Source organism: Monodon monoceros, unplaced genomic scaffold (assembly GCF_005190385.1).
Source record: "Monodon monoceros isolate NGI ecotype Baffin Bay Population unplaced genomic scaffold, NGI_Narwhal_1 Super_Scaffold_18, whole genome shotgun sequence".
Taxonomy (NCBI): domain Eukaryota; kingdom Metazoa; phylum Chordata; class Mammalia; order Artiodactyla; family Monodontidae; genus Monodon; species Monodon monoceros.
In genome coordinates this window covers 112,523,093-112,542,666 of record NW_021703774.1, presented here as the reverse complement: position 1 = coordinate 112,542,666, position 19,574 = coordinate 112,523,093, and the positions used below count along the sequence as shown (strand labels likewise).

At 35.4% G+C, this 19,574-nt stretch overlaps 1 protein-coding gene across 2 annotated transcripts in view; it reads right to left on the bottom strand.

Moving 5' to 3' along the window:
- ADGRL4 (adhesion G protein-coupled receptor L4) overlaps positions 1-19,574 on the bottom strand; it is a 114,430-nt gene that overhangs the window by 17,903 nt on the left and 76,953 nt on the right. For both annotated transcript variants that reach the window (XM_029230085.1, XM_029230086.1), the window contains 4 exons: positions 14,990-15,163; positions 13,572-13,775; positions 11,266-11,486; positions 11,070-11,136 (listed from right to left, as the gene is read on the bottom strand). In XM_029230085.1, the coding sequence (XP_029085918.1) occupies positions 11,070-11,136; positions 11,266-11,486; positions 13,572-13,775; positions 14,990-15,163 (666 nt within the window). The remainder of the gene's footprint in view (positions 1-11,069; positions 11,137-11,265; positions 11,487-13,571; positions 13,776-14,989; positions 15,164-19,574) is intronic.

Sequence of the window (19,574 nt, the reverse complement as noted above, 5' to 3'; positions counted from 1 at the left end):
ATGTTATCTCTTCTGAGAAGTCTTCCCAAAATAACCCCATTTCCACGATGATGATTTCTTTCTTTAAATTTCCTTTGGAGAAAAGAATTAACATTTTTGACTAACTACTGTACTTGGTGCATCATTTATTTATTCATCCAACAATATTACTTGAGCGATTACTACTCGGCAAACTTCAAGGATAATATAGTGAGAGAAAATCCATAAGGTTTTACTCTTATAGAGCTTACAGTCTCCTGAGGGAGACAGATACGAATCAGTTATTGATCAGTCATTCAAACTAACTCCCGTGTAATTATAAATGGAGGAAAGTCTTCAAAAAGAAAAAAAAAAAAAAGGGCTTCTTTGTAGACATATAACAAAAAGATTCATTATAGACCAGTGAGTCAGGGATGACTTTCCTCAGAAAGTGTTGTTTGAATTGATATCTGAAAGGAGTTAACTGGATGAAGGACAGACAGAGGAAAGCCACGAGGAGTGTTTTAGTGTGGAGGTGCTGACATGGGCAGCTACATAGAACTTCTGAGAAACTATAAAGCAGCCAATGTTATTAAAACACAAAAGCCCATGGGAGGGTCATGAGAGATGAGGCGGATCAGCAGACAGGGGCCGGAACATCCAGTGCCTGCAAGGGACAGTGTCCACTTTATCCCTGTTTGTTGAGGCCCAGTATTTGTTACTCCTGTTGCCCAGTGTTCTGCTCAGTTTAGAATTTACTTGAGTTTTTTGTTTTCATCTTATTAAGATAAGCTCAGATATGTTTGGCAAGCTCCACCTCCAGCTTCTGCCACGGCTCCTGGGGTACCGTGTGAGAATCATGTGTGTAGTGACCATTCTAACTTTCAAATGTGCCTAAATATGGAAGATAACCAGCAATATGTCACCTCTTTCCAGACCTTATCCAGATATGATGTAAGCATCACCTTTCACCCAAATACGCTCAGGCACAGGTGGCTAAGGACAGCCACCTCCTTCGTGTATCGGGGTAGTGGAAGAAGTATTCAAAATGTCTATCATTGGGAAACTATTATTATCATTCAAAATGTCTATCAGGCACGTGGTGCTCTGTTCCAAATAAGTGTTACTCTGTAGAAGAAAAATTACTTTTGAAAATGGCTTTTTGAATAGAGCTGTCTGGAATACATCCAGACTATCTGTGTTCCATATACTGATCTATAGTCTGGTATAGTCAGGATTTCAGGTAGGATTTTTTGATTAGTTGTTAGATATGCTTGGCAAGTATTTAGATAAAGCAATACAAAATGGGGAAAGAGACATCTATAGTAGATGAGATCTCCATCATTTTCAGTGAAAAATAATTTATTTTGACATCTTCACTAAGTAAAACGAAGAATTGAAAGTTTATGAATAATTTTTAGGAGGAATGTAGTTGCTGCATCTCTGACGACCCACCTTGAAACCATTTGTGGAATCTGGGAGATGGAAACAAGTTTTTCATGGACCTAACAAAGATCTACTCCCTTCGGTCTCTTGGGCAAGTCCAGATGAAAGAATATATGACAGGGAAACAGCACAGAATGTAAACTTGGAAAGCATGAGCTTGCCTCTACCATTCAGTAGGTGGGTGACCCTGAGTAAACATCTTAATCTCTATAAGCCTTAAAATAAATTCCCACTTATTTGAAATACAGTCAAAATGGTGGCTCTTACCCAAATGAGTGTGAGTGAATCTCTAATGAATAAAGGTTGTGCACTAACACTGAACAACTTGGGCTCTCTTTTTGAACAGAAACCATCAGGAGGCATGTTTTTTTCATCAGAAGGAATTGTTAAATGTTCCTTTCTTGGGAAGCCCTGAAACTAGACACAACATTTTTATATGAGAAACAGAAATCAAGACAGACCCATGCAGATAGCCCGTTCTCTCAGAATGAGTAGTTTATATTTTGCAGAGAGTACTGAAGGGGACAGAGGGACATGATACATACTTACAGGGAAGATTAAATATTTTCAGATGTGTAGAACAAGAGCTCAGCAAATGCTAACAAAGACTGATTCAAATAAGGGCTCACTCGTTGCAGACCAACTTGGGTAAGGATGCTATGTTACACTAAGAGGATGAGCAGAAGTAGAAGAATGATCAGAATATGTAGTGTGCTCTTGGCTAAGGTTAAGGATTTTTATGTATTCCTGCTGAGTAGTAGCTTGAAGATTTCATCTGTTAGCTACATAAGAAAGTACATAATTAGCTTTAGCTTAACCAGTTCTCAAGGAATTGGTACACTTCTTTAAAAAGCTATAAATAGTAGAACCCCCATAGGTATTTATAAATAGATAAGATTATAGTTACTAGATTTAGTGAAAATCTAGTAAAACATTATCTCTTATTACATGCTATTCCTACCTTAATTTCGATGTATTACTGAAGCTTTTGGGAAGATTAACTGAGATGCTAAAAGGGTTTTGTAAAGATTAAAAGACTACACAAACGTAAAGTGAACAATAATTCTAACTGACTGTCTTGCTCTACCAACATCCCTAGTGTTTCGCTCTCACCATTTCATTATTTAACATCCCTCAATGTAAAGCTGCATTTATACGAAAACACCAGGGATGAATTTCACCTTGGCTGGTGAAATTCTAATTGAGCTGGTTATTTCTTATTGGGCTTCAGAGACCCAAGGGGTTTCTTTTTCTATATTTTTTTGGATTGATAAGTTTTATGAAGTTATTCAAATTTTATGAAATTTTTTAGAACAAGTTCCAAGAAGATTATCTGTGAAGGTATTTCCGGTAAGAATATAACTCCCATGAATGGGAATACATTGGAAACTACAAATGTATTATTTATGTTAAGTTCTTTTTTAGCACCACTTTTCCTTTTTTTAAGTTCCAGCTACCTGTTTCAAGAAGGTCAGAATAATATGAAAAAGTAGCTAAATGTTATAGGCTCTGAAGTTCTTATTAATACATAATATGGAGAAGAGGGTAGAATACTGAAGTGCCTTGAACCACAGAGGTCACTAAAGATGCATCTAACAAATATGATGCCATTAAATTAACACATGTAATTAAAATGTTATCCATGTAATTAAAATTGTTATCCACAATTTAAAATTTACAATGAATAGTGTTTCTAATATAACTTCAACGGAGTCATCTAAAGGACATTGCCCAAACTATGATTTTAATTCTCTTCCTTATATTTGTGCCATTTAAAGAAAGCTGCAAATGCACTCCTATAAAAGATACTTAAAAACCAAGTCTACACTAGTAGCTCTCAGTCAAGAGATTTAGGAGTATTGCCCCCCATGGGACATTTGGTTGTGTCCGGAGACAGTTTTGGTTGTCATACCCAGGTGGTGATGGTGGAGCTGGTGGTGATGATAGAAGTCAGAGATGCGGCTAAACTTCCATACAGCACAGGCGCCACAACAAAGATTTGGTCCTATGTGTTAATGATGCCACTGTTGCAGAATCTTGGTCTACCATAATTCTTCCTTTCAGTTTATATATTCCTATTTAGCCCTTAGACACCACAGTAGATAAAATTATCTAGTGTTGGCAAAAATGTCAGAAAACAGACATTCTTATATATTGTCAATGGAAGTATCAATTGAAGTAAGTGTTTCGGAGGCAATTTGGAAATTTAAAAATCTGCCTCTACTTGCATTTGTACCTTTTTTAAAAATTGAAGTTTAGTTGACTTACAATATTACATTAGTTTCAGGTGTACAACAGAGTGATTTGATATTTTTATACATTATGTACTATACAAAGTTATTACAATATTATTGACTATATTCCCTGTGCTGTACATTATACTTCTAAAAGGCACTTCATAACAAATTTATATAATGGGTATATGTAACTGTATTGAAACGATTCTCTTGCAGTATTATTTGTAAGAAGAAAATCAATAAGAAAGTGATTAAATAAATTAGATCATACTCATAATATGCAATGATAAAAAATGGTAGAATTGTATGTTCTAACAAGGAAGGATGAATATGATACATTGCAGGTTATAAATAATTTGGGTTATTTGAATTTATAATCAAATTTCTTGCTTATATTTATACATATGTATATGCATATTTATGTGTGGTATATATGTATTTGTGTGTGTGTCTGTATGCATAGCAAAGGTCTGGAAAGATACAAAGTAAATATTAAGCAAAAGAGTAGTCAGTCACGAAGAATATGAGTATGTTTTGAAATGTTCACTTTTTACTTTACATAGTCTTGTAATATTTGCATTTCTTTCAAGCTTGGGCAATTTGCGAAATTTTAAAAAAAGTAATAAGAATACATCACATAATAATAAATATACATAGACATGGTCTGTCTTGTAAGGCTTATGTGAGGAATTCAGTTTTGAGTAGGTTTTAATAGTTATTTCCTAGTGAAAGGGAATTAAGAGATTGTAGACATAATTTAGAACAATTAGAGGAGACCATCACAAAAAACTGAGTGGAATTCTGGGCAACCTAAAAAGACATGGGTAAAGGAGCAATATAGAAACACTGAATTATAAGAGCTGTGATTTAAATTGAAATGAAAGCTCTCATTTTTTAAAGAAAATGCCTTATTTGGACACAGCTTAATTAGTATTTGCCTCAATCCAGCAAATTAAATTCTTCAATACTGAACATATCTATGAGAAACTTCAATTTCTACTTAAAAGTTAAATTATTTTCACAAACTCTTCTTTATATTTGTGTACTTGAATCTAATCATTTGCACAGTTTTAGTTGAAAGAATTCAGCATGAAAGATTAAAAATACTGAAGAAAAGAAATAAATTATGTAAATTATCTTCAGTTTGCAGCTTGCTTTACAAAGATTTAGAAATCTCTTTCTTGTACAGCTCAATCTTTCAAAAGCATGGCTAGGTCTTTTCATGTATAGTTATAATCTTAACATTCTAAATGTAGTGATTCGTAGATAGAATCAGTGGGGTCAGTGGTTCACACTTCAGAATTCTAAGAGATCCTTAATATTAATGAGTAAACACCTGAGGAGTACTTTTATTTGATCAATGCCAAAAATGTTGCTGCTCAAATACCTAAGTAGTTAACACTTAACAGAGTAAATTGAAAGCTTGAATCTTCCTTTGAAACAATATACCTAGGGGTAGAAAAAGCCACCAGTGCGAACTAATTCAGTGCTTATTCATTTACATATTATCTTAAAGGCATCATCATTATAACTCCAAACCAGACATGCCCCAGGGCTCCATTCATAAAAACAAGCAAATATCATTTACTGGGAATTGGTTCTTACTCTACAGAAGAAATACAAGGATTCCATGTAAGAATTAAACCCATTGCCAGTTGTTCGATAAAAATGTCTTTTCCAAGTACAAGTCTTCCCAGATTTATTCAGAGAAAGCTGAGAAAGCAATTTTATCTCTCATTTAAAGCCAGGCATAACAAAGTCACCACTAATTATCTATTTAAATTTGAAGGCTCACTTACTTTTTTATCTTTATTCTGGAAAGTAAATACTATTTATTCTATTAAATTTCTATTGCTTCTCTTTAAGACATTTCACACTTTGTTTCATTTCAGTTAACGTTTTCCAGCAGAGTGTACTAGAGACTTTTAACAAATTCCATGTACAAGCAAGGTTATCATAATAATATCTTGCTATAATTAAACAAATGCTGTCATATCTTCACCAATATTTAAAAAATTAGGACTTATGCTTATATATATGTATACAGACACACACACACACACACACACACACACACACACACACACTATACTGGCTGAACACACAGTACCTTGCATACAAAATTTTGCTGTGCAAATTATGGTTTTAAAATTAGTGTTTTAACTTAATTTTTAATACAAAAGGTAAAGCTAAGAAAGCCGAAGATTGTCCTCCAAATTATTGTGTATTTTCCTTTTTTAATTTTTAAAGAATAGATGCTTTTTCTAAAAAAATTGTTTTGTATTTACTGTATCTTTGTTGTGTTGGGCTGGCATCATTATCTTCATCTTACATGTTAGGAATCCAGAACACAGAACAGTCATAAAGCTTAAGAAAGATCACAGGGTGTTTCTTCTTGCCTTATTTATTACCATGGTCTTTATTAATGGATCAATTAAAATACACAGATAATTATTAAGGATTTGCTACCATCTGTGTTCTGGGGTGATCAGTAAGAGGGATGGTAGTTTTACAGTGTAGAGTCCACTCATACATAGAGAATGCATTGTGAATGTGGCTCTGTAGAAAATTCGTTTGCAACTCATTGGGCTGTGGCCCCTAAGGTCATGTAATAAGTGGCATTGATTATTGAACAAGTTATGGTCAGTGAATCAAGAGACTCACAGCTCTATGTTGGGTATTTGGATGTGGGAGATGAGTAGTGTAATGCAGACAGAAAATTATCATGTGAAACAAAACAAAGCATTAAAAGGACTATTTCGGGTTTGACTCAAAATTCTATGGGAGCAGGTTGAAGAAAGAGATTAGCTACAAATCTGGAAAGGTTTTCATGAAGTTGTGCAGTAATTAATGATAAGATTTCAGGCAACAGAGATTTACACAAGGTTGTAGGATTATTGAGTGCAAAGAACGAAGAAAATATCCAAGGAATGGCAAATATTCTAAAGAGGATAAAGTTCTTAGGTGAGTTGTTTTGTGGAGATATGCAGTGTAAGAAAAGGCTGAAAATAGGCAGGGTTCAGCTAAAGTACTGAGAAACTTATACACCAGCCTATGGTATTTGGACTATAGGCAATGGGGAACTATCGGCGACGGGATGAAGAAGGTAGGTCATAGACTCAACTTCATGAACGTGAGTTCCAGCTCAGGTACTTACTAATTGTTCGGCAAACTGTGTAACCACTCTATGCCCCAATTTCTCCAACTTCAAAATAAAATAAACCACACACACACACACACACACACACACACATTTTTGAGTTGTTGAAGGATTAAACTAAATGTGCTAATATATGGAGAATGTTTAGCTTAGTACCAGGAATATACAAGAGCTTAATATTAATGTTCTTATTTTTCTTATTAATTGCTCTCATTATGTGAGCTGAGTTTGGAGCAGTTTATTCTGGATAGATTAAAATGAAATGGTACAGAATGGCAGCAGAAACACAGATTAGAAGGCAACTGAAAAAATGGCAAGTTAAAATGAAAAGGTGAGCTTTAGATTAAGACAGAACTAGTTTAAAGTTCTAGCCTCATTATTTATTTGTAGATTTCAGTGTCTTGGGCCAATCACCTAACATTTTGAATCAAATTCTATTTTTCATTAACTATAAAATGGGATGATGACAATGTAGGTGATTTAAGGAGACTGAGTATTGAAGTATTAGCTGTCTGTTTTTGAAATTAGTAGCTGCTCAACAAACTGTGAATTTAAAAAAATCCCTTATTATCGTTGTTATTAATACTATAATCTTAGTAAGGAATAACAATGACTCAAAGGGATAAAAAAGGCCTGACTGTGAAAGTAGAGAAGAAATGGATAAGTTTATGGAGGTAAAAATTTGGTAAATAGTTAATGACATGTAGACTAGGGAGTGATGAGTCTATGAAAAGGTGATTCTTGAATATTCTTAATAAAAGACAGATTATGATAATTTTGTGATTTCTGGTACTGCCTTATTCACATTTTGTCTGTGCCCTTTGTTTTCCTTAAAAAGGAATCTGGCACGCTTACAGGGCTGCTTGGGAGACACTTAAGTTCACACTAAGAATCCACTGTATGGAAAGTATACTCTGCTTCTCTCCCCATCCACAAACGAGTTCCTCATCTCCATGATGACTTCCTCTTCCACCTCTCACTGGTATCACTTATATTTTATTATATGATATTCTTTGTCATTTCTTTCATCTTGCTTTCTCCTCATTGATACTATAGTGGGCAGGGGGTAATTCTTATATTTCCTTTGTTCTCCCATCATGCCCAGACCACCCAATTAACATGGTGACCTTAATGATATGGACTGGCATCCTGTCCTACCAGAATATCCCCAAACATAGGATGACAATTTTCAATTCAGTAAATCTGTATAGATGACTGTTGGGGTGGCATGGTTGATTCTAGGATATGTTCCTTCATTGGTAAAGCTCAGCTCCTCTGCTGCTGGGGGCTGGAAGGGTCTGATCAGCTCTTTCGGATGGAGAGAGCTTCACGACATCACTTTGGTTTAGGGTGGTTCTTATTACTGCCGGTAATCTTGGCTTATGTGATGGCTTACACTTAGATGGTATATGCGATTTTTTTTAGTGTTTATAGTATTTCATTTCCATCTTGGCCCCTTCCATTTTTCAGAGAGGGCCAGCCATGCCACCATTCAACATCACCTGTGCTCAGCCTATTTTCTTGCTGTGTATAACTTCACTTGAGCTGACAATCTTCTGGGCAGCACTACAACTTTTCTTCCCCTCTCTAACTTTTTTGTGCTTATAGGATAGCTGAAGCCTTTGTGCGTTCGCCCCGTCATTTTATTCCCAGGCACACTCTATAATAATCCTTTTCCTCCCTGCTGTCAAGGGGATAGTCCAATAAGCATGCAGCCTGCAGAAAACTAAAAGCAAGTCTAGGCTCTATGTTCACACTTGACCCAAAGTCAGGGGACATATGTCAAGCTGTCATAAAAATTGTTCATATATTGCTCTTGTATATCAAGGAGACATGAAAATTCCACAGTCACATCAATCCGGGATCAAGATGAGAGTTTTACTCTTACTATTTCTGATTCCATTCTTTACAGACCTTTTGGAGTACTCCTTCACAATTTGAACTTGTCTTCATGGAGATGGGGGAGTACTTTTTTTTTTTTTTTTTTGACTGGCAGGGTAAGGAAAAGCTTTTCATAGAGAACAGTGCACTCCCTCAAAGGCCAAGGACTCCTAACTCCGAGACACGACCCTCTCAGCCCCACTCTTTAGTCCCCTTACTGGGCTACAGCTGGTCCTACTGTTTCTTTGAAAGACCCATGGGAAGTGTCAGGTCCAAACTATTGGTGGCTCTTTTGCAAATGTCTGGGTGCTCACTATTTCTTTTACTTTATCTTTGAATGCAATACTATTCTGGGACAACAGGAAAACTTTTACTTAATGTTGTATCATGCAGCTGAATAATAATAATAATAGTAATAATAGGCCAGCATTAGCACAGAAATCCAGAGATCACTAGAGTAAAGGAATTCACTTTCATTCAATAATTACTTAAAGAATTTCTGCTGTTTTCAAAGATATAAAAAAGATAAACAGTATTCAGTTTTAGACTCAACCGAAAGGCCTTATCCATTTCTTAAGTAGCCTGACCCTCTAGTTAAATGAATGATTATCATACAGAAACCATATGGAAGATATATTGGTTCATTAATTTCAGACTAGGACAGTGTGACATTGTTCATTTAGGCTTCTAGGAAAGTTTACAGGACTCATTTTTAGATAAGCCCATCTAAAGTCTGTCCATCTTACTATAAGATAATCCAAAGTTATCTTTTCCCTTATAGAAGCAAAAGTAAAAAAAAAATAATTTCAGGGAACACTTTCTATTTCTTACTTTAGAGAAATATGCTCCTATTTTTCCTGTTTTCAGGAACTTTCTAGCCCACTACCTTCCTCTAAACTCTAAGAATCACTGATCCAAAGAACTTTCACTTATACAAAACAATATGAGAGATGGTCCACTCTGTAGAGAAGGAATCAGTAAAATTAGAAAATTTAGACAGTGCTTTCACACAAAATACCCATATCAGGGCAACGCATGAAAATATATGGATGGGACATATTCAGCCTCTATTCTCATGTGGGTTGAAAATTTTGGAATTCTAAATTAACTAACTCTGAAACTCTTTTAGCTGAAATTTGCCAATGTTTTGTTTTTACATTACTAGATTCACTGTGAGAATTATAAACAATTTTCTGTGATGATTAGGAAGTACAGTTACTGAATGCACTTTATTTCACCCACACCATTAAAAAGTAAACCTTGAAGAAAATTCTCTGCTTTGCATTTCAAGTCTTTCTCCATTTAGCAGCTTCCTCACACCCATAAAAACACATGGGGAGGGGCTTCCCTGGTAGCGCAGTGGTTGAGAGTCCGCCTGCCGATGCAGGGGACACGGGTTCGTGCCCCAGTCCGGAAGGATCCCACATGCCGCGGAGCGGCTGGGCCTGTGAGCCATGGCCGTTGAGCCTGCGCGTCCGGAGCCTGTGCTCCGCAACGGGAGAGGCCACAACAGTGAGAGGCCCGCGAGCCACAAAGAAAAACAAAAAAACAAACAAACAAAAAAAAAACATGGGGAGAGGAAAAAAATTCAAAAAAGATAGCTAGCTGATGGTCAAAACATATGGGACAAAGTTGTCCAAAATATTGTCACAACTCCTCCATTGACAATTCATTCTATTGTAGAGCCTTGTCAGACCTCCCAGATTCATTGACAGACTATTATATTCAGAGAGGCTTTGAAAACTTACGGCACTTAGAAATGCTCTGGAGACACATAAAAATGTCTTTATTTAGAATGGAACATATAACACCTGCCAAATTTGTAGGTTTGAAACCACTTCCAATAAGAATTAAAAGGCCCTCTTCCCCGCTGAAATAGGGCTATCAATATATGACCTGCCTGCTCATGGGAAATAGTGGGTTCTTGTCTCTGATGTCGCAATTTAGTTTAATATCACTTTCGTGATGACAGGGTACATAAGGATGATGAAACTATAAAGATGACAGTCTAATCTTCAAAGATCACTGATCATTGATAAAAGATTAAATAACGTAAACATCTGAAATGCCAGATTATCAGCTGGTTGGCACACTCTCAGTATTGAAGTATGCTGAGATGCTACTGATAAGTGAAAAATGCTTTTTCTACATGTAACGCAAAAATACAGCCTCCCAAGAGGGGCAAATTAATTATAATAGCTTTGAGTTTAAAATGTATATTTTTTTCTCAATAGTGATGCAATATATGTCCAGCATTAATAAATGATTTATTGTAAAGTGCTCAAAATTATTTTTCCCCTCAAAGTAATGCTTGATTGTTGAGAATTTTAAGCACCCTTAAACTGTAACTTTTTTTGAATTCTAGCCGCAATTTTATATATACTTACAAGGATGATTAGACATGCTGGTCCTATAAAACTCCAAATAAAGTTGTTTTCTGTGCTAAGCCAACATCTGAAAAGTAAATAAGAGATAAAATCTACATATATGCTTGTACGTACTTCAACAAAGCAAAATTTTCAATGATATATAAAGCTTATTCAGAATTGCATTCCAAATATTTATGAGATCATCTTAACTTACACTTTGGTGGTGCCATAATACCTATATCCTAATGATGCTGAAAATCCAACTACCACAGCTGGGCTGAGATAGCCAAAGATATAAAAATTCTTGTGCAAAAATCCCTTGTTGTAGATGACTCCTACAACAATGAGATAGAGGTGGATGCCTTCAATGCACATCCATGCAAAGGCAGCTAAAAAGAAGTAATGCAGCAGCCCGGCAATGATGGAACAGAAGAGCTAGAAAGCAAAGAAAGAAACCATAAGCAATGTTTACTTTAACATTATTGTAACATAAAATCTTGACTTTCTCCATAAATTATGCCATTTTATATAATGCTTGGTCACATTAAAATATCCTTGTCAAGTGTCAGTTTTTTAAATTGTACCATTTCCAACTGATTTAAAAGAACTGTGCTTCATCAATGTGAAACATTCACCAGTCCTGTAACAGAACTAAGTTGCTGTTCTCGTCCAGAGATTTATACTTTTTATACACTTATATTATGTGATAAATTGTGGATTAGTCACATGATTATCTCACAGTAACTGTTATGATTTGAGTTGATTTCTGTTTTGGAGCTGCCTTTACTTTCCTTTATCTTAATCATGCTCAAAGAATGAAAATTACTGCTAATACTATGTTAAACAAAACATTATAAATAATTAAGAGAAGGCACTGAAGTTACAAAACAGACAAATGATGATATATTTTACAAAAATATCCATTATATGATCACTTGAAGTTACAAGATTATCAGGTAAATTTGAGATGGATTTCAGTTAAATATTATTTATTAGTATTGACTTCACACTTAGAACTAGAGTTAGGCTTATAGGAAATAACAAAATGTAATAGTTATACACTTCTGTAGTAACAGAACTAACACAATCTATTACTGGTGGGATAACACAACATTTACATACTTACTGCACTTAATAAAATAGAGTATAATTGAAACATAATGAGATTACCTACTAAAATATATTCGAGAGTACTATATAAGGTTGGGGATGGTGATTAAAATTTGGGAAACACTGCAGTGAGGAAGTGAGATTTGAAATACAGCTTTAAAATGGGAAGAATTTGATAGGTGAAATAGAATTGAAAATAAATACTGGTGAAATAGAATTGAAAATAAACACTGTAACTAATAGTTTTGTGGTGAGGATGATGGTGGGGTGAAGCTGAAGGAGGAATTGGGCTTTGGAGGATAGTGGGAGGTACACAGAATTGACACGTGTTATAAATACCACTGCAAAACAAACAAACAAACAAAAACATACGGAGTTTACAGTCTTCTGTAGGCTATTTAAAATAGGTGCTTTGTGGCATCTACTTCAGAAGAAAACCTTGATAACTGATGGTTAGTCTCAGTACTTGAAAGATGACTAGTAAGAATGGAAATATGGAGGCAATTTAATGTTTTGTGGCCATGTTGATGCACTTCTCTGGTCTCCAGCTGCAGGGCCGGCTGCAGCTGCTATACAGGAAAGCCACTGATGTGCTCACGTTCCCTGATGGCTGCTGAAAGCCATTGACTGAGCACAGCAAGACATTCCTGTTCTTGAGAGACCTGCCAGGTGACTTTGGCTGAGGGTCTTCTCAAAGGACTCCTTGACAGGCAAACTGGGCTTTCCTTAGAACTGCACTGCTGTGTAAAGCGCTTCTACTCACTCTTCCTTTCACCTTTCTTTCCTTCACTCAGGCTCAGGCCTGCATCTTGGTCTGATGGCTCTCCAAGTCTCTCTCTTCCCATTTTCTCTCACAGCCATTTCGCTTAATAAATTTATTGATTGTTTTATCCCACTTTAGTGTCTGCTTCGAGGATGACCCAGACTAGCTCAAGATGGGAACTATTTGATAAGGCTCTAAATCAATAATGGTGGAAAATGGTTAGAAATGTGCATTTACTAGGTTGAGCTAATTCATCATATTTCAACCTATGAACCTTAGCCACTTTTGTGTTCCATCCCTGTCTTGAGATAAACATTTTTTCCAACTCTCTCTCTCTCCCCTCTTTTTGTTTAACGCCCATGGAAAAACAAACCAAAACAAAACAAAAAACAAAATAAGGTTATTTCTTCAGTTTGTTGACAAGTTTTTGCAGTTCATCATAATGAGGGTCACTGTGGTTAATGGAATTACTAAGCAAGTTGTTCAGATATATTAGCATTCTCAAACTTAGAAACACCTTAAGAACAAAGTATATCGTGTATTTGCCCCATTAAGCCCTTAATTCCAATTCATGTTTCTATGACATATATATTTAGGAAAGTAAAAATTTAGAAAATAAAAATAGAGAGTAAGGGAGATCTACATACCTTATTAGTATTTGTATTGATCCCAACAAGAAAAACAAGTTCAGCAAGGAATAGGCTACAGCAGAGATTTTTGTGAATTGTTGTCCTGGTGCTTTGAATTTCACTGAAGAACCAGAAGGTAAAAATGCATATGGCAAGGCAAATCAGTGAAATAATTATTCCTAGTTGAGTGATCCTTGTAAGAATATTATAATCTTTAATACCCTAAGGGAAAATAATAATACAACTGTTAAAAGAATAACTCAGTAGCTCGTCAAAGGAACTACAACATATAATGAACTTCCCTTTTTGGTGAAACATTAAACTGTTCCTAAAATGTAAAAATACAAATGTGCATTTAGATGAGAACATTTTGTACTTTTGAAAATGTTCAACATTCAGAAAATCTGATATAAACTTGTAGCACTTTAAAAGCTCTGTAATTAGTGATTTTTTTCCCTAAGCATAGTATATATTAGTACATGGTTTAACAATGTTATCACCATCAGTTTCTTGATATTAGAAAGGCAATTCATTATTGTAATGTGAAAATGGTTAATTAAAGCAGCTTTATCAGTGGTAAGAACAAGTAATTTCTATGCAGTAATTTATTTAAACACATTAAACAAAGGTATCAGAAATGCTGAATATGTAGAATAACAAAACAGTATAGTTGCAAGACTTTGAAATTGGAAAGGATGGTTTCACTCTAACCAGATGGTTTTAAGAGGCATCTTTATTTAACATTCAGAAAAAAAATCATCTTTGTTACTGACATTAGGGTTAGGCAGATTTATTTAGTCATGATATGTATTTGATGGATTTTAAGTATTGTATGGAAATGAGCCTGTAATCTAAAGATTCCAATACAAGGATATAAAATAAAAAACTATATAATGTAAAAGCAAGATATTACTGATGTAAAATACATACTATGAAGCTATTTACCTTAGAAAGATTTTTCATGTTTAAAAATCTTGTGGGGTTCTACATTATTAAAACATGGTATTTGTTATGAATGTGCTAATACTTATTGACCAGGTATCAAATATTTTTAATGAATTTGTCATCAGTAAAAATAAACTTTCAATACAAAGGCAAAAGCCCTTGAAGTCCGTGATACTTTAAAATGTATAAATGGTCCTTAAAAGCCGCATTAAAAACTAAGAGTCAATGGATAGATATTTAATACACAATCTACTAGATATTATAGATTAGGTAAGTCTTACACTAAGAATAACCAAAGATCCAAACTAGATATGTCATAGAAGGCAGGTAAGAAAAGAAAGACTAAAAAAAAGGTAATGTTGAGATTGTATCAGTAAATTAAATATGCTATTTATACCCAAAGAAAACATATAAAAATTAAATATTCTCTTGAATGACATAAAGAAGAAGAAAAAACAGATTTATAAATATGAATTGGAAAATTGGCTTACAATAGAAGAACCAGAAGACATCAAAATTGCAAAATGTGTCAGGTGGTTACAGCTGCATGAGGTGTGGGTCTCATTTGAGTATGTCACCTCACAGCCCTCCGAAGACCAGCTGCCATTCATGGTGTCAGGTAAGTAGTTCCAAAATGCACATTGACTCCTATACTTATCTGTGGTCTGAAAAAGAGACATTTTACTGACAGGAAAAAGAGAAAAATTTACACATACGACATCGTTTTGGTTATATTTAAAATACCATTTTGCATAGCAATATAATTAAAACCATGCCTAAAAAGTAAAGCATAAAATCAATGCTAATAAGTGAATGCTACTGTTGTGTGAAAAAACTGAAGTTTATACTGCAATCATGCTATATTTTATCAATCCTGTGTCACGCATTTGTGAGAATTATTGTCAATTGAGATCATGTATGTCATTTAGAATGGTGCATGACATATCTCATTATCTTCGATAAATGTTTATTGGATATACACTAGATATTAGTCATTGATCCAGGTGCTAAAAATACAGCACTGAACAAAACAAAAAAAGTGTTTGCGTTTTTTTTTTGTTTTGTTTTTTTTTTGCGGTAGGCGGGCCTCTCACTGCTGTGGCCTCTCCCGTTGTGGAGCACAGGCTCCGGACGCACAGGCTCAGCGGCCATGGCTCACGGGCCCAGCCGCTCCGCGGCATGTGGGATCTTCCCGGACCGGGGCACGAACCCGCGTCCCCTGCATTGGCAGGTGGACTCTCAACCACTGCGCCACCAGGGAAGCTCCGTGTTTCCGTTATTGACCTTACATTCTAATGAGGAGATAAGAAATTATTAAACAAAATAAATAAGTTAGGGAAAGGAGAACAGAAGTAATCTGAGGAGGCTTTTCCTAAGAAATGACATTTAAGCAAATACTTCAGTTAAGTGAGAGTGTGAGTCCTAAAGACTTGGGAACAGAGGGTTCCGTACAGTTTGAATAGAAAATGGAAAACCTCTGAAGTGAGACTCAATGAAGGTCTTCCAGAAACATCTAGAAGCCAGTGCAGTTCAAGCAATGAATGAGGTAAAGGGTACTGAGTGTAAGATCAGAGATAGACAGGGGCTGATCAAATAGACTACAGGAAGGTTGTTCAATAAATAGCAGGGTTCTCCTTATCATATATTAATATTAACTAATCATAACACAATACTTAATGCACTGTAAGTTTTAATAAGTTACTCATAGAATGCTGTATACCTATGCTTGTGTCTTGTAGAAATAAAAACTGTTTACAATTATATAACAATTTAGAGTTAACTAGGTGCTTTCTTGCCTACTTTGTTTAATTTGATCCTCAAAAGAGCCCTGTGAGTGGGTAGTGTGTTGAGAGACCAAGAGATGTCAAAAAAAATATGCAAGACTAATCATTGATAAGTGGAGTAAAACAGAACCACATGCAAATCTTCAGACAACTATTCATTAAAGAAAATATTAGTTGAGTATCAAATATAGGCACTGTGCTAGGAGCCACGGATTCTTAGTTGAAAAGATAAAGCATCTGCCCTCAAGGATGACAGAAGCCCAGATGATTTTAATACAATTAGACAGTTGCTTTAATGACCTATATAGAAAATCCAACACTTAGATCAATAGTTGGAGCACTGGCCAATTTGATTGGAGTAAGTCTAGGAAGACAGTGATTGAACTAAAATTGGAGAGATGACAAGAAATTTTTCAAAGAGGTCACGCTATGTGAAGAAAATTGAAACTCTACATCCAGTTGCCCCAAAACTGCCAGGAAAATACCCAATCCCACTCTTGTTAAAAAACAAACACACAGATAAGCTAGAGGAGCCAGAAGGACTCTAGAATTGAGGAACTAGAGTCAGCTGAGAGTGCATGCTGAGCACCCACCATTGCCCACCACTTTCTTTTTATTCTCCTAATCCTTGCAGTGAGCTTCTGTCTTTAGGCATGAGACTAAAAGGTTTCTGAGAAACTAAAGGCCGAAGAGAAATACTTTTAGGTAGTGATCTTCAGGATCTTCCAGTGCAATGGCCAGAAACTAGCCTGATGATAACCCTCTAGGGAGGCACACCACTGCCACAAGCCACCTGAACACACAATCATCTTTCAAATGTCTCATTATTAGATATGGATGGATGGCCATGAACCACCAGACCTCCGAGGACACACTCTACCATGAAAGACAAAGAACAAAAAGCCAACAAGCCAAGCAGAGGAAATCACGAGCAACATAATGTAGGGAGTAGAACACAGGTTTTTTTAAAATATAAATACTACCACAGAGAAATACTGCACCCATGGAACAAAAGTAGAGTTCCAAAAATAAGGGTGCTCTGTTACAATTAAGTATAAAGTAGAAATAAAATATGTTAGCAGGAAAAAAAAATGTAAAGGAAAACTTAAAATGAAAAAAAAAAAAAGACCTTAGAGGCTCAGTTGGAGAGTCCAATATTTACATAAGAATAACAAGAGAAGAGACCAGAGATACTGGAGAGGAAGAAATTAGCAAAGAAATAATAATAGAAAATTCCCTAAAACTGAAGACCATACATTTTCAGACTGAACAGACTCACATAAATGCCTAGTACAATTAATAAAGGAAGATCCACACCAAGGTTCATCTTTGATTGAATCCTGAGAATAAAGATAAGATCTCAAAAGTTTGAGAGAAAGAGACAGATCACTTGCAAAAGAATGCAAATTTTAAGTAAAATATTAATTGCATGCAACTTCCCCAGGTTAACCTGGAAAGCTAGAAAAAAATGAGCAAGGTCTAGAAAATTCTGAAGAAAAAATTATTCACAATTTATAACTCTATACCATGGAATTTATCTAAGTGTACGGATAAGATAGAAATATAGTATATACTTAGCTAAAAAGGTAATGCAAGAGCTCAAAAACTTGACTTTCTGGGCACCTTTCTCAAGAGTCACTGGAGAATATGCCACCAAAATATAGAGATAAACCAAGAAAGAGGAATCGTTGGTTCAAGGAAACATTGAATCTGACACAGGAGAGAGGAGAGTTGCATGCCCAGGATGACGGTGACAGAGATGTCCAGGCTGATAGCTATACAGAAGGCAAAGGGTAGACCATCCAGACAGGATCAAGTTCACAGGGGCCTAACAAGGATGTGTCCAGAACATTAATTTAGCTGATAATCTTATGTATTTGAATGTTTTATAAGGAGATTTATAGTACTGTCAGAAAGTTTGGGGACTAATTAGTAATGGATAAATAGAAATCTAAGCAAGCTAAATTAAGGAAATTTACTAACACCAGGAAAATTGTTCAGCCTCATGATTCAGCTGTGTATAACACATTGAAAACTGATTTAACCCAAAATTTGATGAAGCATGGGAGGATGAGTAGTTGGGGGAGTGTGTGGATCACAGGGGAGGACATGTATAAGAAAATTAAATCCACATTTTCTATAGATGAAGGCAATAAATCATATCTATTTTTTAAAAGCTTAAAAAAATAAGAGGAGTTATTAAGTTTGGGGTGAAAGAGATAGAGGGTCAATGGAAAATGCTCTCCCATTTTGTAGGAGGCCAGAAACTTCAGCCTATTTGTTAGCTGAGACACTGGGACCAATGTGGAGACATCCAGGAAAGTTGAGGTAATGGACAAAGCTTAATTTCTTGGGAGGTAGGTGGGGGAGTGATTCAGAGAATAGCATCAGGCAGGAGAGTATCTTAGCTGTGGAAGAATGGATTCTGGAGAAAAACTGTGGGTATGAAACTTTGTTCTACCAGTTGTGACTGAGTGACCACGGGCAAGGCATTTAATCTTTCAGAGTCTCAGTATCCTCATCTGTGAAATGGAGATAACAGTACATACCTCATAGGGTTCTTGTGGGAGTTAAAGTAAATAACTTAGAACAAAGCGTGTTTCCATATAAGCATTATTGAAGTATTGGTTGCTATAATTATTATCGTTATTATTATCTGTATTATTATAACAACTATAATTAATATTCCTCTAAAGTAATGAAGTATACACTAGTTGGTGAAGTTGCAATTATCGCGGAATCAGGAAGTGGAAGGTGTTACATATGAAATAACTTCGATTTTCCTAGAGAATAAAATGGTATCCAAATTTTATTCTCAGAGGGAAGCAATTGATTAGGTAAATGTATTGTCAGAGGAAAGAGATGAAATTTCAGAGTGGTCATTGCTTTGAATGGGAAGATAATTTGAACAGAGAAGAAGATTAAGGACAATCAAGTTTTCTCATTAAGTATGGTGAAGAACTCTTGTGTAAATGTGTGTTTTGTTTTGTTGCTGTGTCAAACAGAGATGGGAGAAGTGGGTTGTCCTTGGCACCTCTTCAGCTGCCAAAACATTCCACTGGTAAAAACTGTAGAAAAACCATAAGACCATGTAAAAGAACAATGTTTGTTTTCTAGTATCAAAAGGTCATTTGCATTTAGCACCTGAAAATATCTAAATTTAGTTTCCATTCTTAAAACATTTCACACCTTCTTTTTCCCTCAACAGAATGGCCACCATTGTTTAGGTTTGACCTACTATTTACTTGCAATTTCTATACATTTTGTTTCTCTTTACATCAGATGTCTGTCT